The following is a 22,086-nucleotide window of genomic DNA, read 5'->3' as shown; positions in this document are numbered from 1 at the left end:
AGCCCAAATCCAGCTCAAAACCCGCCCAAAGTCAAACCCCGCCCCTGACACCCCCACCCCCGCGTCATCATCCCCGCCCCCGCCGTCATCAACCCCGCCCCCGCCTCCCCCGTCATTGGCCCCGCCCAAAACGTCACGAACCCCGCCCAAAACGTCACGAACCCCGCCCCCTGCGGCCGAAAAAAACGCTTTTAAAACCGCCCAAACGACCCAAAAGCAGCCCAAAAAACCGCAACCCGCCGCGGGCAAAAATTTCCCGTGGCGGGTCGCGGAAAACCGCCCAATTGAGCGGTAAAACCGCCCACCTGGCAACACTGGTCTAGTCTCAATGGCTTCACTTAAAAAGAATGTTTTATCCAGAATACTATATGTATTCCAGGTTTTGTGATTACTATACCTAGGAAAGCTCTTGCTGAGATGCACGGTCAACTGATAGCCTTTGTGTGGCATAATAAATGACCCCGTACAGAAAAAAAAGTGATGTATGCAGAGAGGAAAAGAGGTGGCCTGGGGGTATTCAACTTAGTCTGCTACTATTTGGTCTTCTAGGCAAGAACAGCCATGGAGTGTGGTTGTCTTCTCCACAAAAAATCTGGGTTCAGGTAGAACAGGAATTGATTAAGAAGACCAGACGGGTGGGGCTTCTTTACACTGAAATGGGCAAGGAGCAGACCCAAATATGGACTACACTTTGAGATACTGGGCCACCTCTTTCCTCGGGCCTAGGGAACAAATATCACCATTTACTCCTTTTACCAATACCACGTCATTCCCCCTGGGATTCGCTAGTGTTCCAACAGTGAGAGGGGAAGGGTCTGACCTAGGTGAGCTAATTCTTTATGGATGGAAAGCTTCAAACTTTCAAATTGTAACAGCAGGACTCAAAGTGTCAGTTACTTCAGCCCCTTTGGTTTGCATGTCTTGCAGTTAGCCCATTGGGTGGGACTCGGAGAGATTAAAGCACAGGTTACTAGAGACACAAGAGAGACAGAAGATGGAGAAGCGCTCCACCGAGGAGTTGATAGCAGCTCTGTAACAGTTCTTGAAAGAAAGTTTCCCCTTTTTTTATGTGGAGGAATGGCCTAGTGGTTAGTACAGTGGGCTTTGATCCTGGTAAATAGGGTTCAATTCCCAATGCTGCTCCTTGTGACTCTCGACAAGTCACTTAATCTTCCAGTGCCTCAGGTACAAAATAAGTACCTGTATATAATATGTCTTTGATTGTAACTATAGAAAGGCGGTATATCAAGTCCTATCCCCTATCCATTTGTCACTAGTCATAGAGGTAGATGGGAGCAGGAATTAAATTGTCACTTTATAAGCAAGCAATGGGAGTAGATGGAAAGGAGTTCCACCGAGTCTTCTATAGCAGTAAATGTGCAAGAAAGAGCTATAAAATAACTTGATGATGCATGACCCCAAGTAGACTCTCCCAGTGTTTCCCAAATGTCATGAATCTGTATTGGCGAGGATGTGGTGGGGTTGGTAGCATGGCACATATATGGTGACTATATCAACACATAAGGATCTTGGAAAGCAATTCAGTACAGACTAAGGCACATAATCAGGGTGGAGGTACCATGGGACCTGCGTAGTTTCCTGGGAAGTTTATCTGTCCCATCTTTGGAGGGTGCAAAACGTTATGGTCAGACATGCATCAAATACAACCAAGCTGAATCTGACTTCCTTTTGAAAGCAATAATGCCACCCCCACTGCTTAGCTGGATGTCTAGGATGTGGGAGATGTATAATATGGAGAAGTTGACAGCACAGGCCAAGAGGAAATTCGGATCTCATTTTACAGAATATACACTACTCCAACCAGCTGAGTTGTTCAGTCTCCCTGACCATGACTGACCCTGAGACAAGAGTAAGGGGCTGCAATCAGACTTTAGGCTGGCGCCTCAGCCAGTCCAGCTCCCAGCTGATTGCCTAACTTTTAATGGAATTTGGAGGCGCAAGTTAAAAGTGTAAGTGCTACCTCCGAGTGTGAGGAGATGGGGAGTTGGGACTTAATTTTGCTGTTTGGTTTTCTGAGGGGGATTGTTAAAAAATAAAACTGATAAAGAAGAGTCTTCATTATGTTGTGACCAGAGCCAGTCGACTCTTAAGTTTGTGGGACATTTAATCCCAGACACTCTTATGTACTGCAGATGTAACTATGTACTTACATGTTGATAGCAGTGTTGAAGAAACCTTTGTTAAATTAAGAAAATATATGTTAAAATGATGGCTGCAGTTACGGGGACGGCAGCCACAACTCCTGGGGCAAGAGAATCATAGACATTATATAATGGTGACACCTAGTGGCCAGGATGGAGTCCTGATACCTGGCCAAGGATTTTCATTGCACAGACTGGACTAGCTGAGTTAGGAAGGGATAGAAAACAAAAAAATCTGCAGATAATTGCGAATGAAAGCTTATGGTGCCAAATCCCAGCTTTGGTTCTGACTGAAGTGGATTCCCAGAGGAGCAAGAAGCAACTCTTGGGTGAAAAAAAATCAGCAAGCAGCGAAGGATTAAGGTCTGGATTCAGTAAATGGTGCTCAAAATGTGGTGCCGGAAAAAATCTGCACTAAAACGCAATGCACACCCTTAAAAGAATTACACTTTGTGCCGATTTCAACACCTAACGTTAGGCACCAGACTTATGCCTCCTGAAACCAGGAGTAAATGATGGCACCCAACATGGGCACACGGAGGCCATATTCTATAAATATGCGTGCAACTTTTCAGAATGGCCCTGACGTGTCATGGCCACGCCCCCTTGTGAGTTACACGCTAGTAGAGTTAGGCATGAGACCTTAAAGAATAGTGCACAACCAGATGCATGTGCAAATTTTAATGAGTGCCAGTGAACATTAATAATCGGTTGTTAGCACCCAGTTATTGAGAGTTAAGAGCTTGTTACTCAATTAAGTTGTTCGCGCATTTTGGGCAGACAAATCTGGGTGCCATATGTAGAATCCAGAACCCAGCCCACCAAGTGCTTTCATTTCTGGCCCTCAGAAGCTTGGCAATTCTTGTGGTGCTTATAGCAGGATTCTTGCTTCCCCACCGCAACTAGGCTCTCTGTGGCTCGATCTTGAAGAGAGCCAAGTCATGGTGGGGAAGCAGGAATCCCACCGTTTTCCTCTGCAGCCAAAGCCAGGTGAGGGAAAAGAAATTGGATGAAGGCTGGAGGGAAGGGGGGGGGGTTACATGAGTGAGAGAAACTGGGTGGAGGTTATAGAAAGGTTACATGAGTCAGAGAGAGACCAGTTAAAGGCTGGGGGGGGGGTTTGCACGAGTGTAAGGAAGCCTGGGTGGGGAGGGGGTGATGCACCGTCATATTTTGCCACTATTTTACAAAACATGTGGTGTGTGTTTTGGTCCTCTGAATGTTACAAACTATAGAATGTGGCCCCTGACAGAAAAGGGTGGGACAAGCCTGTGTTATGAGCATCTCTCCTGTGCAGCTAACAGAATGTTTTTCCCATTATTTTCCAGAGGGACTGCCAAAATTATGTAAAAATTCTTCTACAGCTGAATGCCACGCACCTGTATACCTGTGGAACATATGCCTTCAGCCCATCCTGTGCCTATATTGTAAGTTGTCAATAGGGAAGACTTAGCTGGTGGGAGAGGACTGAGTGGTTAGTTCAAATGCCGCCCTGTGTCTATTGTGTTGGTTTTTACGAAAGATGGGAGTTGAATGAGTTCTGCTTGGAACTGATGAGTGGAGCTGCTTGATTTCAAGTTCACTTTGAAAATCACTGATCCATGATAATTGTCAGCTTCTTGACATACAGAGTTTTGAAATGGAGCACGTTAATGTTGCTGGCTTGCTGTATTTCTATCCGTCGTATGTGTAAATGGTATGTTATCTCCTTGGGTGCTTCTGGTGTTATGGATCTGTGTCTAGATGACTGCAGACTGGTTTTCTTGGGATAGAGTTGTTCCTGTACTGGTTAAGCTAGTGTAGATCAGTGTTTCCCAAGTCCAGTCCTGCAGAACCCCTTGCCAGTCAGGTTTTCAGGATATCCACAATGCATACACTGCCTCCATTATATGTAAATATATCTTTCATGCATACTCATTGTGAATATCGTGAAAACTTGACTGGTAAGGGGTCCTCCTGGACCGGACTTGGGAAACACTGGTGTAGATGGCACTGGAATGGTTCCGTTAGGTTTTGCTCCTTGTGTGGGTGTTTATGTTTATGCTTATTTATACTTGATGAATCGCCTTTTTAACAAATAAATCAACGCGATTTACAAAATAGTTAAAAACATATAGAAAAAGAAAAAAAATGCCAAAACAATATATAGAAAAGAAAACAATCACACCAAGAAAGATAAAATATAGCTGCATAACTACTACATTCTCTTCAGGTACCACTGATCTGCTAACCCAAAAACACACTAAATAATTGAGAAAAAAATAAGTCTTCAGAGCTATTTTAAATTTCTTTAACAGTTCTTTTTTTTTTTAATTCTTTATTTATTCTTTTACATTATATTTCACAATACAAATGTAAATGGAAATGTTCAGAAAATCACAGGAAAAGAAAATAAACTTTTTAAAGGAAATAAAGTTCTCTATAAACTTTGTCCACAATTCTGTGATCCAAGTACTAGGAAAAATAGAAAATATTATTAATCTAACAAAGAAGCTTTGAGAGCATTTATCCCGCTAGCCCACTTATAGCATTTCTCACTGGGTTAACCATTCAATGCTTAACAGCGCTTTCCTGTAATTCAATAAATTGTTGCAATTTTACAGGGTCAAAGAATACATAGTTATTTGCATTTAGGGATATCAAACATCTACAAGGAAATTTTAATTGAAAGACAGCTCCTAAGTTGAGAGCTCTTGTCTTATAAGACAGGAACTCTCTTCTTTTCTTTTGAGTATCCCTCGCGAGGTCAGGAAAAATTTGTATCCTTGAACCCATAAAATTTGCATTTGCATGACGAAAATAAGTCTTGAAAATGTTGTTACGATCTATCTCCAAGGCAAAGGTAGCAATTAGAGTAGTTCTTTCAGTCACAATTTCCAGGGATGACTCCAAAAACCCAGTCAAATCAAAGTCCGGTTGAGCCTGAGACTGTCCATCAATCACTTTTTTTTGTCCAGTGATGTACTGGGCTCTAGCAACAGGGGGAAACCCCTCTGCTGGTATTCCCAGAACCTCTCCAAAGTATTTGCGCAGCATATCTAAAGCAGGAATTAGTGGAGACTTAGGGAAATTAATAAATCTCAAGTTGTTCCTGCGACTTTGATTTTCAAGAAATTCTATTTTACGATGTTGAACCTCTTTCTCCCTGATCAATGTGGCTGAAACATTTTGCAATTTATTGACCTCAGCTTCCAGAGTTGCTACCTTTTTCATATTATCTTGGACTTTTCCATAAGTTTCTTGATGATTTTGTTTCAAGTCAGTTACTTCTCCCCGAAGGGAGTTTAAATTAATTTGTAAAGCAGTGTTAATACCTTGAATGGCGTCCCAGAGCGTCTCCAACGTAATGACAGCCGGTCTTCCAACACCACGGGCTTCCACAGGAGCAGGTGCACGATCCATAGAAGAAATATTATCCTTCGTTGTTAGTTTGGTCAGCATTGAGGCGCTAACGGGCCCTCCTGGTTCAGTCGACAGGGGTTGTATTCCACCAATCACCCCGTCGTTCTGAGCCTCCGTCAGCGGCATTCCTGCTCCTGGCCTCGGGGGGGGGGGGCTGTGCTAGAGGGCGGGCTAAGCGAAACGCCCTCAATGCTATGATCGGCTTCGAATGAAGTTGATCTCGCGGTCGCGGGTATCCGCTCTCCGAGTGTCCGAACTCCAAAATTCTCCAATACGGTTTGGCGCACAGCGGGACTCAGGGCTTGACTCGAGGAGGTAAGAGTTTTCGCCTTCCCCTTTCTCTTCCCCATGTTGTTCTTACGGGTTTCTGGCGTCTTTCCCGTTAGGAGCTCAAGGAGTCCAAACTCTCACATCGCTTCGGGCGCCATCTTGGATCCTCTTCTTTAACAGTTCTTATATGCAGAGGAATATTACTAGATTGATTCTGTAGGATCTGTGTGTAGATTTAACTAAACTGGCTTAGATGGATTTAGAAACGGAGAAAAAAGATGGCAGGTAAAGATCAAGCAGCCTTGTCTGCTCACCCACACTGATTGCTAAGCTGTACATTCCCTTCCTCTCCCTCAGTGATCCTCTGTGCTTGTCCCATACTTTTTTGAATTCAGATACCATCCTCATCTCCACCATCTCTACTGAGTGGCTGTTCCATACCTCCACCGTTCTTTCCACATCCTATGGCCCCTCGTTCTAGAGCTTCCTTTTAATTGAAAGAGGCCTGCCTCTTGTGCATATAGAAACCAATAAAAAAGGTTTCACCTATGTATGAATGTTTGTGTGTTAGTTCTTTAAAAACTGATCTATACTTATGTTCCTAACTGGGGTCTTCGGATATGCTTGTAGATTGGAACGGATTGTTTCCCCTAGTCACTGGACTATCTGTTGTTCTGCTATTTGTCAGGGGCGTAGCCAGACTTCGGCAGCAGGGGGGTCCAGAGCCCGAGGTGAGGGGGCACGTTTTAGCCCCCCCAGTGCTGCCGACCTCCCCCGCGCCACCACCACCTTTGACCCCCGCGCCAACCCACCGTGGCCGTCGGGTACCTTTGCTGGCGGGGGTCCCCACCAGCCGAAGTCCTCTTCTCCGGCGCGGCCGCGTTGCTGATCTGCACGGGCAGGCTTCTGTTTCTGTGAGTCTGACGTCCTGCACATTTCAATTCCCACTGCAGCTCCTTGTGACTCTGGGCAAGTCACTTAACCCTCCATTGCCCCCTGGTACAAAATAAGTACCTGTATATAATATGGAAACCACTTTGTAACTACAGAAAGTTAGTTTATCAAATCCCATCCTCTTTCCCATATTTCACTGACCCCTAAAATTTGACAAACTATTCACTGTTTTTGCAGATGCACTTACCATCTCTTCATGTAGCCTAGTGGTTAGTGCAGCGGACTTTGATACTGGGGAACTGAGTTCGATTCCCACTGCAGCTCCTTGTGACTGGGCAAGTCACTTAACCCTCCATTGCCCCTGGTACAAAATAATTATCTGTATATATGTTAACCACTTTGAATGTAGTCCACGCCTGATGCAAGTTTTTTACGAGCAGCTCGCAGAGTAAAAAACTTGCATCAGGCGTGGATGCTGTTTAAAAACACCATCCTGGAGGTTCAGGACAAATATATTCCACGTATTAGAAAAAAGGGAAAAAAGACTAAACGTCAGCCGGCGTGGCTAAACAGTAAGATAAAGGAAATCATTAGAGCCAAAAAACAATCCTTCAGAAAGTGGAGAAGAGAACCAACTGAAAGTAACAGGATAGATCATAAGGAATGCCAAGCCAAATGCAAAGCGGAGATAAGGAGGGCAAAAAAGGACTTTGAGAAGAAATTAGCGTTGGAAGCAAAAATACATAGTAAAAACTTTTTTAGATACATTAAAAGCAGGAAACCGGCCAAAGAGTCGGTTGGGCCGCTGGACGAAAATGGTGTTAAAGGGGCGATCAAGGAGGACAAAGCCGTAGCGGAGAAATTAAATGAATTCTTTGCTTCGGTCTTCACCGAGGAGGATTTGGGGGGGACACCGGTGCCGGAAAGAATATTTGAAGCGGGGGAGTCGGAGAAACTAAACAAATTCTCTGTAACCTTGGAGGATGTAATGGGTCAGTTCAGCAAGCTGAAGAGTAGTAAATCACCGGGACCTGATGGTATTCATCCCAGAGTATTAATAGAACTAAAAAATGAACTTGCGGAGCTACTGTTAGAAATATGCAATCTGTCCCTAAAATCGAGTGTAATACCGGAAGACTGGAGGGTAGCCAATGTTACTCCGATTTTTAAGAAAGGTTCCAGAGGAGATCCGGGAAATTATAGACCGGTGAGTCTGACGTCGGTGCCGGGCAAGATGGTGGAGGCTATTATTAAGAATAAAATTGCAGAGCATATACAAAAACATGGACTGATGAGACAAAGTCAGCACGAATTTAGTGAAGGGAAGTCTTGCCTCACCAATCTAATGCATTTTTTTGAGGGGGTAAGCAAACATGTGGACAATGGGGAGCCGGTTGATATTGTATATCTGGATTTTCAGAAGGCGTTTGACAAAGTGCCGCACGAAAGACTCCTGAAGAAATTGCAGAGTCATGGAATCGGAGGTAGGGTATTATTATGGATTAAGAACTGGTTGAAAGATAGGAAGCAGAGAGTAGGATTGCGTGGCCAGTATTCTCAGTGGAGGAGGGTAGTTAGTGGGGTCCCGCAGGGGTCTGTGCTGGGTCCGTTGCTTTTTAATGTATTTATAAATGACCTAGAGATGGGAATAACTAGTGAGGTAATTAAATTCGCCGATGACACAAAATTATTCAGGGTCGTCAAGTCGCAGGAGGAATGTGAACGATTACAGGAGGACCTTGCGAGACTGGGAGAATGGGCGTGCAAGTGGCAGATGAAGTTCAATGTTGACAAGTGCAAAGTGATGCATGTGGGTAAGAGGAACCCGAATTATAGCTACGTCTTGCAAGGTTCCGCGTTAGGAGTTACGGATCAAGAAAGGGATCTGGGTGTCGTCGTCGATGATACGCTGAAACCTTCTGCTCAGTGTGCTGCTGCGGCTAGGAAAGCGAATAGAATGTTGGGTGTTATTAAGAAGGGTATGGAGTCCAGGTGTGCGGATGTTATAATGCCGTTGTATCGCTCCATGGTGCGACCGCACCTGGAGTATTGTGTTCAGTACTGGTCTCCGTATCTCAAAAAAGATATAGTAGAATTGGAAAAGGTACAGCGAAGGGCGACGAAAATGATAGTGGGGATGGGACGACTTTCCTATGAAGAGAGGCTGAGAAGGCTAGGGCTTTTCAGCTTGGAGAAGAGACGGCTGAGGGGAGATATGATAGAAGTGTATAAAATAATGAGTGGAATGGATCGGGTGGATGTGAAGCGACTGTTCACGCTATCCAAAAATACTAGGACTAGAGGGCATGAGTTGAAGCTACAGTGTGGTAAATTTAAAACGAATCGGAGAAAATTTTTCTTCACCCAACGTGTAATTAGACTCTGGAATTCATTGCCGGAGAACGTGGTACGGGCGGTTAGCTTGACGGAGTTTAAAAAGGGGTTAGATAGATTCCTAAAGGACAAGTCCATAGACCGCTATTAAATGGACTGGAAAAATTCCTCATTTTTAGGTATAACTTGTCTGGAATGTTTTTACGTTTGGGGAGCGTGCCAGGTGCCCTTGACCTGGATTGGCCACTGTCGGTGACAGGATGCTGGGCTAGATGGACCTTTGGTCTTTCCCAGTATGGCACTACTTATGTACTTATGTAATACCACAGAAAGGTGGTATTTGAGATTCTAAATGGAATGTTGAGATTCTGTTGCTACTATTGGAGATTCTACATGGAACATTGCTACTATTTGAGATTCTAGATGGAATGTTGCTACTATTTGAGATTCTACATGGAATGTTAATGTTGCTATTCCAGTAGCAACATTCCATGTAGAAGCCTGCCGTTGCAGATCAGCAACGCGGCCGTGCAGGCTTCTGTTTCTGTGAGTCTGACGTCCTGCACGTATGTGCTGGACGTCAGACTCACAGAAACAGAAGCCTGCGCGGCCGCGTTGCTGATCTGCAACGGCAGGCTTCTACATGGAATGTTGCTAGTGGAGTAGTAGCCTAGTGGTTACTGCAGTGGACTTTGATCCTGGGGAACTGAGTTCAATTCCCACTGCAGCTCCTTGTGACTCTGGGCAAGTCACTTAACCCTCCATTGCCCAAGGTACAAAATAAGTACCTGAATATATGTAAACTGCTTTGAATGTAGTTGCAAAATAATCAAGTCCCATTTCTCTTTCTGTTGATTTCATTAACCATGTGGCTTTCTCAGATTGACTAAACAGGCATTTCCATATCATCATGCTGATCAATCCATAGACTGGTGGGTTGTGTCCATCTACCAGCAGGTGGAGATAGAGAGCAAAGCTTTTGCCTCCCTATATGTGGTCATGTGCTGCCGGAAACTCCTCAGTATGTTCTCTATCTCAGCAGGTGGTGGTCACACACAGCAGCAGCTCTGGCTAGGCCTCCAAGCCTAATTCTTAGGTTTTGTTGAGTACCTGGGGTTGAGGGCTCTTCTTGAGCAAGTGCAAACCTGGTGGCGCCAGGTCCCTCCTTTTCTCCCCCCTCCCACTGGCTCCGTTAAAAAAAAAAAAAAAAAAAAATTTTGAACGTCCTTAAGGGCGTTTATTTCGACGTTTATTTAAACGTTTATTGCAGCTACTCACTGGGACACCAGGTCGTTACAGCTCGGAGCGAGAAGCAGGTAATTTTTACCTTTTTATAGCGGGCAGGGGGTTCCCCGATCGATCTCCACGTGGCCTATGGCGTCGGAGGGCGAGGGTGCGAAGAATCGCTCCCCGGACCGCGTGTGCGCTTCTAGCGGGGATGCGGGGGTCTTAAAGTCTGATTCGCCCTTGTTGGGTGTCAGTTCGGAGGCCGGTCAGTGTCCCGGGTCTTCCTCCGGTGCGGCGGTTTTTCCCGCCATAAACGCCCATCCCCCGCTGCTCGCCTCCGCCATCTTGGCCGGCCATGCTACTCGGACGGCTTCTTCTTGGGCCACCCTTGAGCTGGGAGAAGTTAATGCCATGGCCGCCCTTGATTTGGGCGACGGCAAAAAAGCGGCTAAAGTTAAGCGCCGTTCTTCCCGCGCGGCTCCTTCGCGGAGTGTCGCGCCGGACGCCATCTTGGATGCACAGCATGTTTCTCCCCCGCTCTTGCGAGCACCGGTTGAGGGTGCGTCTAGGGCTGTGGCCCAGGCTGCTGAAGTGCACAGTCTGGGGGGTTTCTCCCCCAAGTTTATTTTGCTGCTGCATCAGGCCTTCCTTATGCAAAACGCTGCCCCTTCTCCCTTGTCCGATAAAGGGGTTGAGGCCCCCGGAAGTAAACACCCTCGGGTGGATTCCCAGGCCCTAGAGGACTCTGTTTCCTCTGATGTAGATGAGGGCAGCGTATCTGAGTTCTCCCAACGGTCCTTTGGGGATTCCTTGGAGGAGACGGATTCCCGCTCGGATGGAGCGGATGACCCCTCTGCAGCGCGGATCTTTCGCTCAGAGGATTTGCCCAACCTGTTAGTGCAGGCCATGAGCATTTTGAAGATTTCCTTTCCGGAGGACGTCTCTCCCTCAGGCCCCGTTGGCTCTGCCATTATGCTGGGGACGAAGCGCCCGCCTAGAACCTTCCACGTGCATGATGCCATGCACACCTTAATTGCGGCTCAATGGGATGTCCCGGAAGCGAGCCTCAAAGTGGCTAGGGCTATGTCCCGCCTCTATCCTTTGCCTGAAAGTGAACGGGAGGCCTTTCTTTGGCCTACCGTGGATTCTTTAATCACTGCAGTGACTAAGAAAACGGCGTTGCCGGTGGAAGGTGGCACGGCCCTAAAGGATGCCCAAGACAGAAGATTGGAGGCGGCCTTAAGGTCGTCCTTCGAGGCGGCTGCCTTAAGTTTGCAGGCCTCAGTTTGCGGCTCCTATGTGGCCAGGGCGTGCTTGACGATTGTGCAGCGGGCTTCCCCCTCGGATCCTTCCTTGAGGGCTGATTGGCCGGCCCTGGAATCGGGCTTGGCTTATTTGGCAGACTTACTGTATGATGTCTTGAGAGCCTCGGCTAAAGGTATGGCTCAGACAGTCTCTGCGCGGTGGTGGCTTTGGCTGAAACATTGGTCTGCGGACCACGCCTCTAAGTCCCGCCTGGCTAAGTTGCCTTTTAAAGGCAAGCTGCTCTTTGGGGTCGAGCTGGACAAAATTGTGACCGATCTCGGCACGTCTAAGGGCAAGAGGTTACCAGAGGTCAGGGCTCGGGCCAGTGCTCGCCCCGGTATCTCCAGAGGACGGTTTCAGGAAGCCCGTCGGTACCGCCCGGGCAAGTCGGGCTCCTCTGCCCCCTCTTCCTTCAAGAGGAACTTCTCCCCCAAGCAGCATTCCTTTCGCAGAGACCGCCGTCCCGGAGGTGCGCCCTCCGGTCCTCCCCCAGGGTCTCGTACCCAATGACGGGGTCCTGGTCCATGGCCCAATGCAGATTGGAGGACGTCTGTCCTCGTTTCTGGGCGAGTGGACCAGGGTAACTTCAGACGCTTGGGTGCTGGAAGTCATCAGAGACGGCTACAAGCTAGAGTTCTGCCGACCCTTAAGAGACGGGTTTGTACTCTCTCCCTGCAAGTCTCCGGTCAAAGCTGTGGCAGTGCAGCAGACCTTGGACAATCTCATCCGCCTGGGTGCGGTCGTTCCGGTGCCAGAAAATCAGCTTGGCAAGGGACGTTACTCCATTTACTTTGTGGTACCAAAGAAAGGAGGTTCTGTATGGCCTATCCTCGACCTCAAAGGGGTCAATCGGGCCTTGAAAGTTCGGCATTTTTGCATGGAGACTCTCCGCTCTGTTATAGCGGCAGTGAAGGCAGGGGAGTTCCTGGCATCCTTGGACATCAAGGAAGCGTACTTGCATATTCCCATCTGGCCTCCTCATCAACGCTTTCTGCGTTTTGCAGTCCTGGGCCGACACTTCCAGTTCAGAGCCCTCCCGTTCGGGTTGGCTACTGCTCTGCGGACCTTCTCCAAAGTAATGGTGGTCATCGCGGCCTTCCTGCGAAAGGAAGGAGTACAAGTCCATCCTTATCTGGACGACTGGTTGATCCGAGCCCCCTCTTATGCAGAGTGCGGCAAAGCTGTGGACCGGGTGATTGCTCTTTTGAGCTCCCTGGGGTGGATCATCAACTGGGAGAAAAGCCAGCTGCGCCCGACTCAGTCCCTGGAGTATCTGGGAGTTCGTTTTGACACCCAAGTGGGCAGAGTGTTCCTGCCGGACAATCGGATTGTCAAACTTCAGGCTCAGGTGGACCAGTTCCTAGTAGCCTCTCCTCTTCGGGCTTGGGACTATGTGCAGCTGTTGGGCTCTATGACGGCCACGATGGAAGTAGTGCCCTGGGCCAGGGCTCATATGAGACCACTACAACTCTCTCTGCTGCAGCGCTGGACTCCGGTGTCGGAGGATTATGCTGTGCGCCTTCCCTTGGACCCAGCAGTGCGCAAGGTGCTGAGCTGGTGGCTGAAGACAGACAAGTTGTCTGCAAGGATGCCTCTTGTGACCCCAGAGTGGATTGTCGTCACGACGGACGCCTCTTTGATGGGCTGGGGAGCCCACTGCTTGGGAAGGACAGCGCAGGGGCTCTGGTCTCCTGCAGAGGCAAAGTGGTCTATCAACCTCCTGGAACTCAGAGCCATTCGGTTGGCGCTTTTGGAGTTCCTCCCGGTACTGGCGTTGAAGCCAGTACGGGTCCTGTTGGACAATGCCACGGCTGTGGCCTATGTCAACCGCCAGGGAGGTACCAAGAGCGCCCCTCTAGCCAAGGAAGCCATGAATCTATGCCAGTGGGCGGAAGCGAACCTGGAACAGCTGTCAGCGGCCCACATTGCCGGAGTCATGAATGTCAAGGCGGACTTTCTCAGTCGCCAGACCTTGGATCCCGGAGAGTGGCAGTTATCGGCTCAGGCGTTCTTGGACATCACGAAGCGCTGGGGCCAGCCGAGCCTAGATCTGATGGCGTCATCGGCCAATTGCCAAGTGCCGCACTTTTTCAGCAGAGGACAGGACCCTCGATCTCTGGGAGTAGATGCTCTTCTCCAACAGTGGCCGACACAGGAGCTTCTCTATGTGTTCCCGCCCTGGCCCATGTTGGGCAGGGTACTAGACCGGGTGGCAAAGCATCCGGGCCGAATAGTCCTGGTGGGTCCGGACTGGCCCAGACGTCCCTGGTATGCGGACTTGATAAGGCTATCAGTGGACGACCCTCTGCGGCTGCCAGTGGAGCAGGGCCTGTTACATCAGGGTCCCGTGGTGATGGAGGATCCCTCCCCCTTTGGTCTTACGGCCTGGCTATTGAGCGGCAGCGTCTGAGGAAGAAGGGCTTCTCAGACAAGGTCATCGCCACTATGCTGAGAGCGAGGAAGCGCTCTACTTCTACTGCTTACGCCAGGGTTTGGCGTACCTTTGCAGCGTGGTGTGAAGCAGGCTCACTTTCTCCCTTCACTGCTCCAATTTCTTCAGTGCTGGCGTTCCTGCAAGAAGGTCTGGAGAAGGGCCTGTCGCTCAGTTCCCTTAAAGTCCAGGTGGCGGCTTTGGCTTGCTTCAGGGGCCGCCTGAAGGGTGCTTCCCTGGCTTCGCAGCCAGATGTGGTACGTTTTCTCAAAGGAGTTAATCACCTGCGCCCTCCTCTGCACTCAGTGGTGCCTGCGTGGAATCTCAACCTGGTGCTAAGAGCCTTGCAGAAGCCGCCTTTTGAACCCTTGTCGAGGGCATCTCTGAAAGACCTGACGTTGAAAGCAGTCTTTTTGGTGGCTATCACTTCAGCCAGAAGAGTTTCCGAGCTCCAGGCACTCTCATGTCGAGAGCCTTTTCTGCAGTTTACGGAGGCAGGAGTGATTATTCGCACAGTGCCTTCCTTCCTGCCCAAGATTGTTTCTCGCTTCCATGTGAATCAGCAGCTCTGTCTCCCTTCCTTTCGTAGGGAGGACTACCCAGAGGAATACTCTGCTCTCAAATATCTGGATGTGAGACGAGTCATCATCAGATACTTGGAAGTGACCAATGATTTCCGGAAATCGGATCATCTGTTTGTCCTGTTTGCAGGTCCTCGTAAGGGTCTGCAGGCTGCTAAGCCTACAGTGGCAAGATGGGTCAAGGAAGCCATTGCAGCGGCTTATGTGGCCGCGGGGAAGGTGCCGCCTATCCAGCTGAAAGCTCACTCCACTAGAGCTCAGGCGGTCTCGATGGCAGAGGCCGGGTCCGTCTCCTTGGAAGAGATTTGCAAGACGGCAACTTGGGCATCGGCCCATACCTTCTCCAGGCATTACCGCTTGACTGTGGCTGCTCGGGCGGAGGCCCGGTTTGGAGCTTCAGTGTTGCGGTCAGGGATTTCAATGTCCCGCCCTGGGTGAGTACTGCTTCGGTACATCCCACCAGTCTATGGATTGATCAGCATGATGATATGGAAGGTAAAATTATGTATCATACCTGATAATTTTCTTTCCATTAATCATAGCTGATCAATCCATAGCCCCTCCCAGATATCTGTACTGTTTATATTCTGGTTGCATTTCAGATTCAAGTTTAGTCTTCAGTTCCTGTTCAGGAGGACTTCATGTTCAAGTTTTTCAATGGATTCTTCAAGAGTTGAGACGAATTTGTGTTACAGTGAGCTGCTGCATTCCTCTCCCCTCCGTTTTACGGGGCTGGATTGAGACTTAAATTCTGCCGGCGCTCCCTCCCGCTTCGTGCGGCAGTAGGGCAGCTTTGTACCCCTCCCGCTTCGGCGGTGTTAGGGTCAGTCAGCTCCTCCCGCGGTTGCGGTTGCAGGATAAGCCAGATCCCCCCGCATCGGCGGGGTGGTGTCCCTCCCCCGCTCCGCGGGGATGAGCTGGACGGATTCCCCTCCCCCACTTGCGTGGGGATGAGCTGGGTTAATTCCCCTCCCCCATTTCGGCGGTGGTGAGCTGGGCAGAGTGTCCCTTTGTGGGTGTAATTCTCTAAGTGCTGAGTCCTGCGGATGGAGCTTTGATATCGACATACTGAGGAGTTTCCGGCAGCACATGACCACATATAGGGAGGCAAAAGCTTTGCTCTCTATCTCCACCTGCTGGTAGATGGACACAACCCACCAGTCTATGGATTGATCAGCTATGATTAATGGAAAGAAAATTATCAGGTATGATACATAATTTTACCTTCTGTTGCACCCTTGTGTCTTCCTTCAGTGCATTTTTCCAACTAATAACTGTATTTGTTAATTTTATTTTTAGCATTTGGTAATACTTACCTAGCAGTAACAACATATAATGGATAGCAGGCCATCAGTTTTCTTGGTGCTAATATGTATATTCCTGATTATAAAAGGATAACAGTTCTACCTAAATGTACCTGTGATCTCAGGAGATGAATACTATCTGTGTTCTCACTAGGTTCACATTTCAGTCAGTCATTTCAATTTTCTATCTACATAAGGAGTAAAAAGAACACACAGAACCTCAGTGGTACTATTCAGAACAGTCTTACGAAGCGATCTGGGTTCTATTCCCAGGCAGGCCTTTAGCATCCTAGGTAGGAGTACCTTGTCCAGGTTTCTCCAGACATGTCCTCCTTATCAGGGGACTGTCAGGGGTCTGGGCAGTTTTTTCAAGCCTGCCTGTTTGTCCGGTTTTCGGGTCTGGATTGGGTTGGCTGGCTGGTTCGCCTTCTTCCCCCCCACCCCAAGTCTCAGGGTGCCCTCCCTGAACCTACCTTAATGTGCTTTAGTGGTCTTGTAGCTTCTTCGGGGAAGGAAAGAACCCCACTCTTTCTTACCTGCTACCGCTGATTTGTTCGCTGCCACCGCTTCTTCAAAATGGCTGCCAAAACTTTCAAGTGGCGGCCTTTTGAGACATCCGTGGAACTCTTGGCAGCCATTTTGAAGAAGCAACAGCAGCGAGCAGATCAGCCACAGTGGGCAGGAAAGAGTGGGATTCTATCCTGCCCAGAAGTGGCCACTAGACCACCAGGGTGCATTAAGGTAGGTTCGGGGAGAGCACTCTGACTCAGGGATGGAGGGAAGGGGAAGTGGGTGGATGGATGGATGGAGTCATGTGGGTGGAGGGGAAGGTGTTGTAAAAAAGGTAGATGGCTTGTGGGTGCAGGAATGGGGCTGGAAAAAAGATTGGTTGAGGGAATGTACATGGAGAGAGGATGGAAAAGGGGGAAATACAGCACATGAATAGAAAGGGATGGAAAGGAGAGGGGGGGTCATACTGCTCATGGATTGGAGGGAAAAGAAAAGGGGTCATGCTGCTCATGGATGCTTGCTTTTTTGGAAATGTACATCTTTCCTAATTTTGTGTTTAGCAGAGTACGGAAGAAAAATGCATTTCTGTTACCTTTACCAGTATTTTCACTGCTTATAGAATCTGGCTTTCTTGGGGGGGAGGGGTCAAGGTGACTATGCGGTGGGATGCGGCGCGGCTGGGCCGGGGGGGCGAAGCAGCAATTTATTTTTTGGTGTTCCTTTTTTTTTTTGGTCTCCACAAATATGGTGACCCTAGTCCTAGGTCAGCTGAGGATTCAGCATTTGTGGCCCTTGGTAGGGTGAAGTAAGGAGGGCTCACAATTACAGGGTTCAGCAGAGAGCCCTGGCGAATGGTCTCCTGGCCCAGGACCAAAATGGGAGTAAAGTAAGTCAGGAAGGGATATGGAATAGTAGAAAACAATCAGTGGGTAGTTGCCAGTGAAGGCCTATGGTGCCAGTTGCCAGCCCTGGTTTCCACTGAGCTGGCAGCCCAGAGGAGCAGATGAGAGAGAAAAAAAGAGCATACAAGCAAAACCATATCCTAAATTGTCACATTTCAGGATTACTGGCAGCCACTATTCAAGAAAGACCAGTTCGCAAAAAGACATGTGGGGACCCTGTCCTAGAGCAGTAAGGGAAGGGATTTGGGGTTTAGTTCAGGCCTTGCCCAGTAGTACCTCAAGATGAGTTACATTCAGGTATTTCCCTGTCCCTGGATGATTTATAGCCTAAGTTTGTACCTGAGGCAGTATTGGATTAAGTGGCTTTCCCAAGATCACAAGGAGCAACAGGATTATTTGAACCAGGTCTTTCTGATTGTCAGCCTTGTGATCTAAACACTAGACCTACTCCTCCACTCAAGCAGGAACAAATAAAGATTCAATATTAACAGATGCACAGGTGTCCTATAAAAACAGCTCACAGTGCGCTTTTTTTGCCTATCTGTGTAAAGGAAGCTGCAGAGTTAGCAAAGCTACCTGGGAGAAGTGTATGGGGGTCATTCTTCACAAACGTTTATCCAATATGACACCATTTTAACACTTAAAAACTCGTATGACCCTAGATAGTGATGGAAACACAATAGTAGACCTCCACTTCCCTTCCTCATCCTCCTCTACCTCTCCCCCCGTAACCAAAGCATGAAGATGGCAGTGGTAGCAGCAGTCAGCACTGCATCCTGTCTGTGTCTCAGTCACTCACAGACCCCAGTACTCTGCAGTGATTTCTAGTCACAGAGGGGGGGGGGGGCATGAACTGACTCACAGGCCCCAGGAGAACCAGGATTTACACGTGGTTTCAGTTGGTGTAAGTCCTCGTGCAGAATTCCGGTGCCCAGTGTGATTCTATAAAGTACGCTCATCTCACAGCACCCTTTGTAGGTTAGGGCGGAGCACTGCTTTTTTCGATGCCCATATCGGGGCGCCGTTTTCCGAGTACATTCCTAGATGTTAACGATACATGCGCCAGAAGTGTTTCCCTTTGTACAAGGGACAGGTGGCATTTGCCTTCTAAAAATGTCTGACTTTTTATGATGCTGTAATGTTTCACGTGTGCGTTGTCTAGCGGGCCACTTGATTCACGCAATGTTGAATATGTGCTTCTGTAAATCACTTCAGAGTTTGGTTGTAAGGTAGGAAATAAATGTAAACAAATTGAGAGAATATACAGAGTCGCCTACAGTTTGTGTGTTTGTTTAAAAAAAATATAAACATTTGTTCCTCAGGGATTTCTCAGTCATCCTTCACAAACACACAAAACACACATTTCTCAATCATCCTTAAAACACACACAAAGCTCATTACACATTATCTTTAATCTTCTTTCATCTGTTTCAGCCCCCACCTCCCCATTTGAGAACCAGTGTTCTAGGATATCCATGTTTTTGTTTTAATTTTTAGAGGTCTTTTTATTGAAGTTTAAACCAGCAACACAAATGTTAACATTGTACAAGGAAAGAGCAATTCAAACAGAACATTCATCTTGTAAAATAAACAAGAACCTCTAATTTCCAAGAAACCATTCCATTTCCATTTATTAGTTCTTGTATCCCACATTATCCAAACCGAACGTTCGGGTCGATGTGGTTTACATTTTTAACTAAAGTTATACAGTCAAATCAACTACAGCAATACAGTGATGGAGAAGATGATCTGTTTAGTCAAAATTACAAGATACATTTTTAACTATAATTATACAGGTGAATCAAGCTACAAGGTACCAGGTTGCAATACAATTATGACGAAGATTTTTATTCAGCCATTTTACCATTAAGTGGGTTGAATAATGCAGTATACAGTTAAGTGGTGCAATTAAATAGGGATGATGAGAGCGATCGAGAGGTCATGCTCAAAACATTTCTAATATTAGTGGAGCATGTTGATATCTATATTGTGAGTGATCAAGTTGCTGTGCCCAACCGTTCCTAGCGTTAGAAACAGATCTAATTCTTCACAGACTTATCTTAACCTACACCTTCCCAATTGTAGAGGAATTAAGTACAAGACCTACTACGCATCCAGTTTCTCCCTTTTGGGCAGACAGCTTTGGAACGCTATACCCAGACCAATCCGATTAATAGACGACTTCTTGCCTTTAGAAAAATGCTGAAAGCTCATCTCTTTAAGCAAGCCTACCCAAATGCCCCAACCTAATCTCGCCAACTTCCACTCCCAATTCTGTTCTGACTTAAATACCAACCTCCCATCCTTCTCTTTCCATCTCTCCTTAATTTTATCCCTCCTTACCCTTTCTCCCAAATTACACTATCCTATCCTGTCTACCCTCTTTTATCCTAGTCATATATTATCTAGCTCAACTTATCATACACTACTAAGCCCAACTTTACATTGTTTTACTACTGTTTTATTAAAATTCTATTAACTTTGTATTTCAAATTACTATGTAAGCCGCATTGAGCCTGCATTAGGTGGGAAAGCGCGGAGTACAAATGTAATAATAATAATAAAATAATAATAATGTGTAGATATTTATGGTGTCAGGACAGTTGCGTGCGCAGTGATTGTTTCGGGGTATTGCATCATGGTTCATTCATTTCCCTCCCCTCCCTCCCACCGAGCCACTGGGCTATGCATCAAGATACATATGACATAAACATCCGAACGACCACTCTTAAGAGCAGCGAGTTAGATAGAAATACACACGTTTTCATCATTAAGCTGCACAGAGCTTCATGTTCAACCTCTACTCCATCTCCTGGACTGTCTCCACTCTGTTTCTGTTCTTTTGGAGACACGGCCCCGGAATTGTGTACGATACTCCAGATGAGGTCTCGGCAAAGGCAATATTTCTATCTTTTCTCCTTATTCTAATTTGTCTCCCTGTGTAAAGCACTAAAAACATGATGTCAGAACAGTAGATATAGCAGGGGTCGTGTGTGGGTTTTTATATAGTTTTTTTATTTGATTGTAATAAGGGGTTAGGTCAGGGTAGGTTAGGAATTAGGGAAAATGTAACCAGGAAATGTTAAAGGAGGGTGGGAAGGGGCAGTTTTGAATGGTGATTTTATCTGTGAACTGCATTATTATGTAGCTGGTATATAAAAACTTGTATGCATAAATAAATCCCTGTGACTTGCACAATGTTCCAACCTTCAGATTATCAGATTTGGATCTGAATTTGAATTTAGATTTAATGATTCACCTTTTCCAAACCCAAGCTCAAGATGAGTTCAGTTTCTGGTACACAAGATATGACCTGCCAAGATCCCTTTCCTGTTCGGTGCATCTAAAAATTCAAAAGAATTGTACCTGTCTGGGCCGGCCTGATGGCTCCATACAAAGGACCTAGGTTTGATTTTCAAACCATACAGGGCCGCCCCTAGGCAAGATGCCGCCACCCCCCCCCCCCCCCCCCCCCCAACGGGCGTTTTACCTCGTCACAGTGACGTTTCAAACCTGGCAGCGGCAACAATTCCCATTTACTGTGGCTGCCTGAGCAAAACAGGAAGTTACTTCAGGCGGCCACAGTAAAGGCAGGAGCCGGCGGCAGCAGGGTAGCGTAATGGAATCGCTGCCACTGCCGGGTTTGGAATGTCCCCATGATGAGGTAAAACACCACAACCCCCCCCCCCCCCCCCCGAGAAGCCGCTCCTGAAGAGTGCCACCTGAGGCCCCCGCCTTTTACTAAGCTGTGGTAAAAATAGGCCTTAGGCCACAATTAGTGGGGCTTTCCTGCATGCTAAGGCCATTTTTACTGCGGCAAAAAAAATCCTGATTTTTTTTTTTTTTTTTTATTAATGGTCATACGCTGAGCTTTTTTTCCTGCATCGGCAGTGGATTACAATTGTAGCAGAAGCCTTGCTTTCATTCTCTTTGAGCTTAATATTCGTATATTTATATATCACAAGACTCCTGAAGAAGGCGTCTGTAGCGCCGAAACACGGCTGTGTTGAGTCGAGTGTATATTTAAATAAAGAGATTGTTCCTAATCTACGTCGCCTACTAGTGTTGTTCAAGAGCCTACTCCTCCTACTCCCCCTTTCCTCACATACGCTAATGTTGCCATTAGCGTGGGACCACTTACCACCACCCATTTTGTAGGTAGTAAGGGTTCCTACATTATCTGTGCACTAACCAATTAGCACATAGTAATGTAAATTTACACTAACTGATTAGCGCAGGACTGCTCAGTCTCCGCCCTTGACATGGCCTCTCAAAAAAAAACAACAACATTTTTTAGCGAGTGGTTAGCGCGTACAGATTGTAGTTACCACAGAACACCTGGAGCGCGTCCCGCGGTACTCCATTTTTTTTTTGCTGCTTAGGATGCTGCTTAGTTAAATGGGCCCTCAGGTTCCTGCTGGCAGGGTGTGCTTCAGGAATGGGGTTCACAACTTCCTGCAGGGAATCTGCAATCATGCAACATCGACACCTGGTGGCCAGGTTTAGAGCCCATGTTTGCAGGGGTCCAAAAGGCGCCCTGGTGCCAAGGATTTTCACTGCCATGACTAGACTAGACTAGGGGAAAACAGGTGAAACATGTAGCACCAGCTCCGATTAAACAGGAAGCCCAGAGGAGGAGGAGAGGGAGACTGCAGAGCCAAGAGGAAAAACTGCAGGCTGTATATTTTTAGTTTGTAATATGTTCCATTAAAATCTATTGTTAAATAGGACTTTCTAAAGAAAAGGGTAATGAATATGAATCAC

At 47.3% G+C, this 22,086-nt stretch overlaps 1 protein-coding gene across 2 annotated transcripts in view; it reads left to right on the top strand.

The window, feature by feature from the left end:
• The window catches only part of SEMA4B (semaphorin 4B), a 348,493-nt gene that overhangs the window by 287,040 nt on the left and 39,367 nt on the right, over positions 1-22,086 (top strand). For both annotated transcript variants that reach the window (XM_030189671.1, XM_030189672.1), the window contains one exon: positions 3,491-3,589. In XM_030189671.1, coding sequence (XP_030045531.1) covers positions 3,491-3,589 — 99 coding nt within the window. The remainder of the gene's footprint in view (positions 1-3,490; positions 3,590-22,086) is intronic.

This window comes from Microcaecilia unicolor, chromosome 1 (assembly GCF_901765095.1).
Source record: "Microcaecilia unicolor chromosome 1, aMicUni1.1, whole genome shotgun sequence".
Lineage (NCBI taxonomy): Eukaryota > Metazoa > Chordata > Amphibia > Gymnophiona > Siphonopidae > Microcaecilia > Microcaecilia unicolor.
This window is presented reverse-complemented; position numbering and strand designations above follow the sequence as displayed.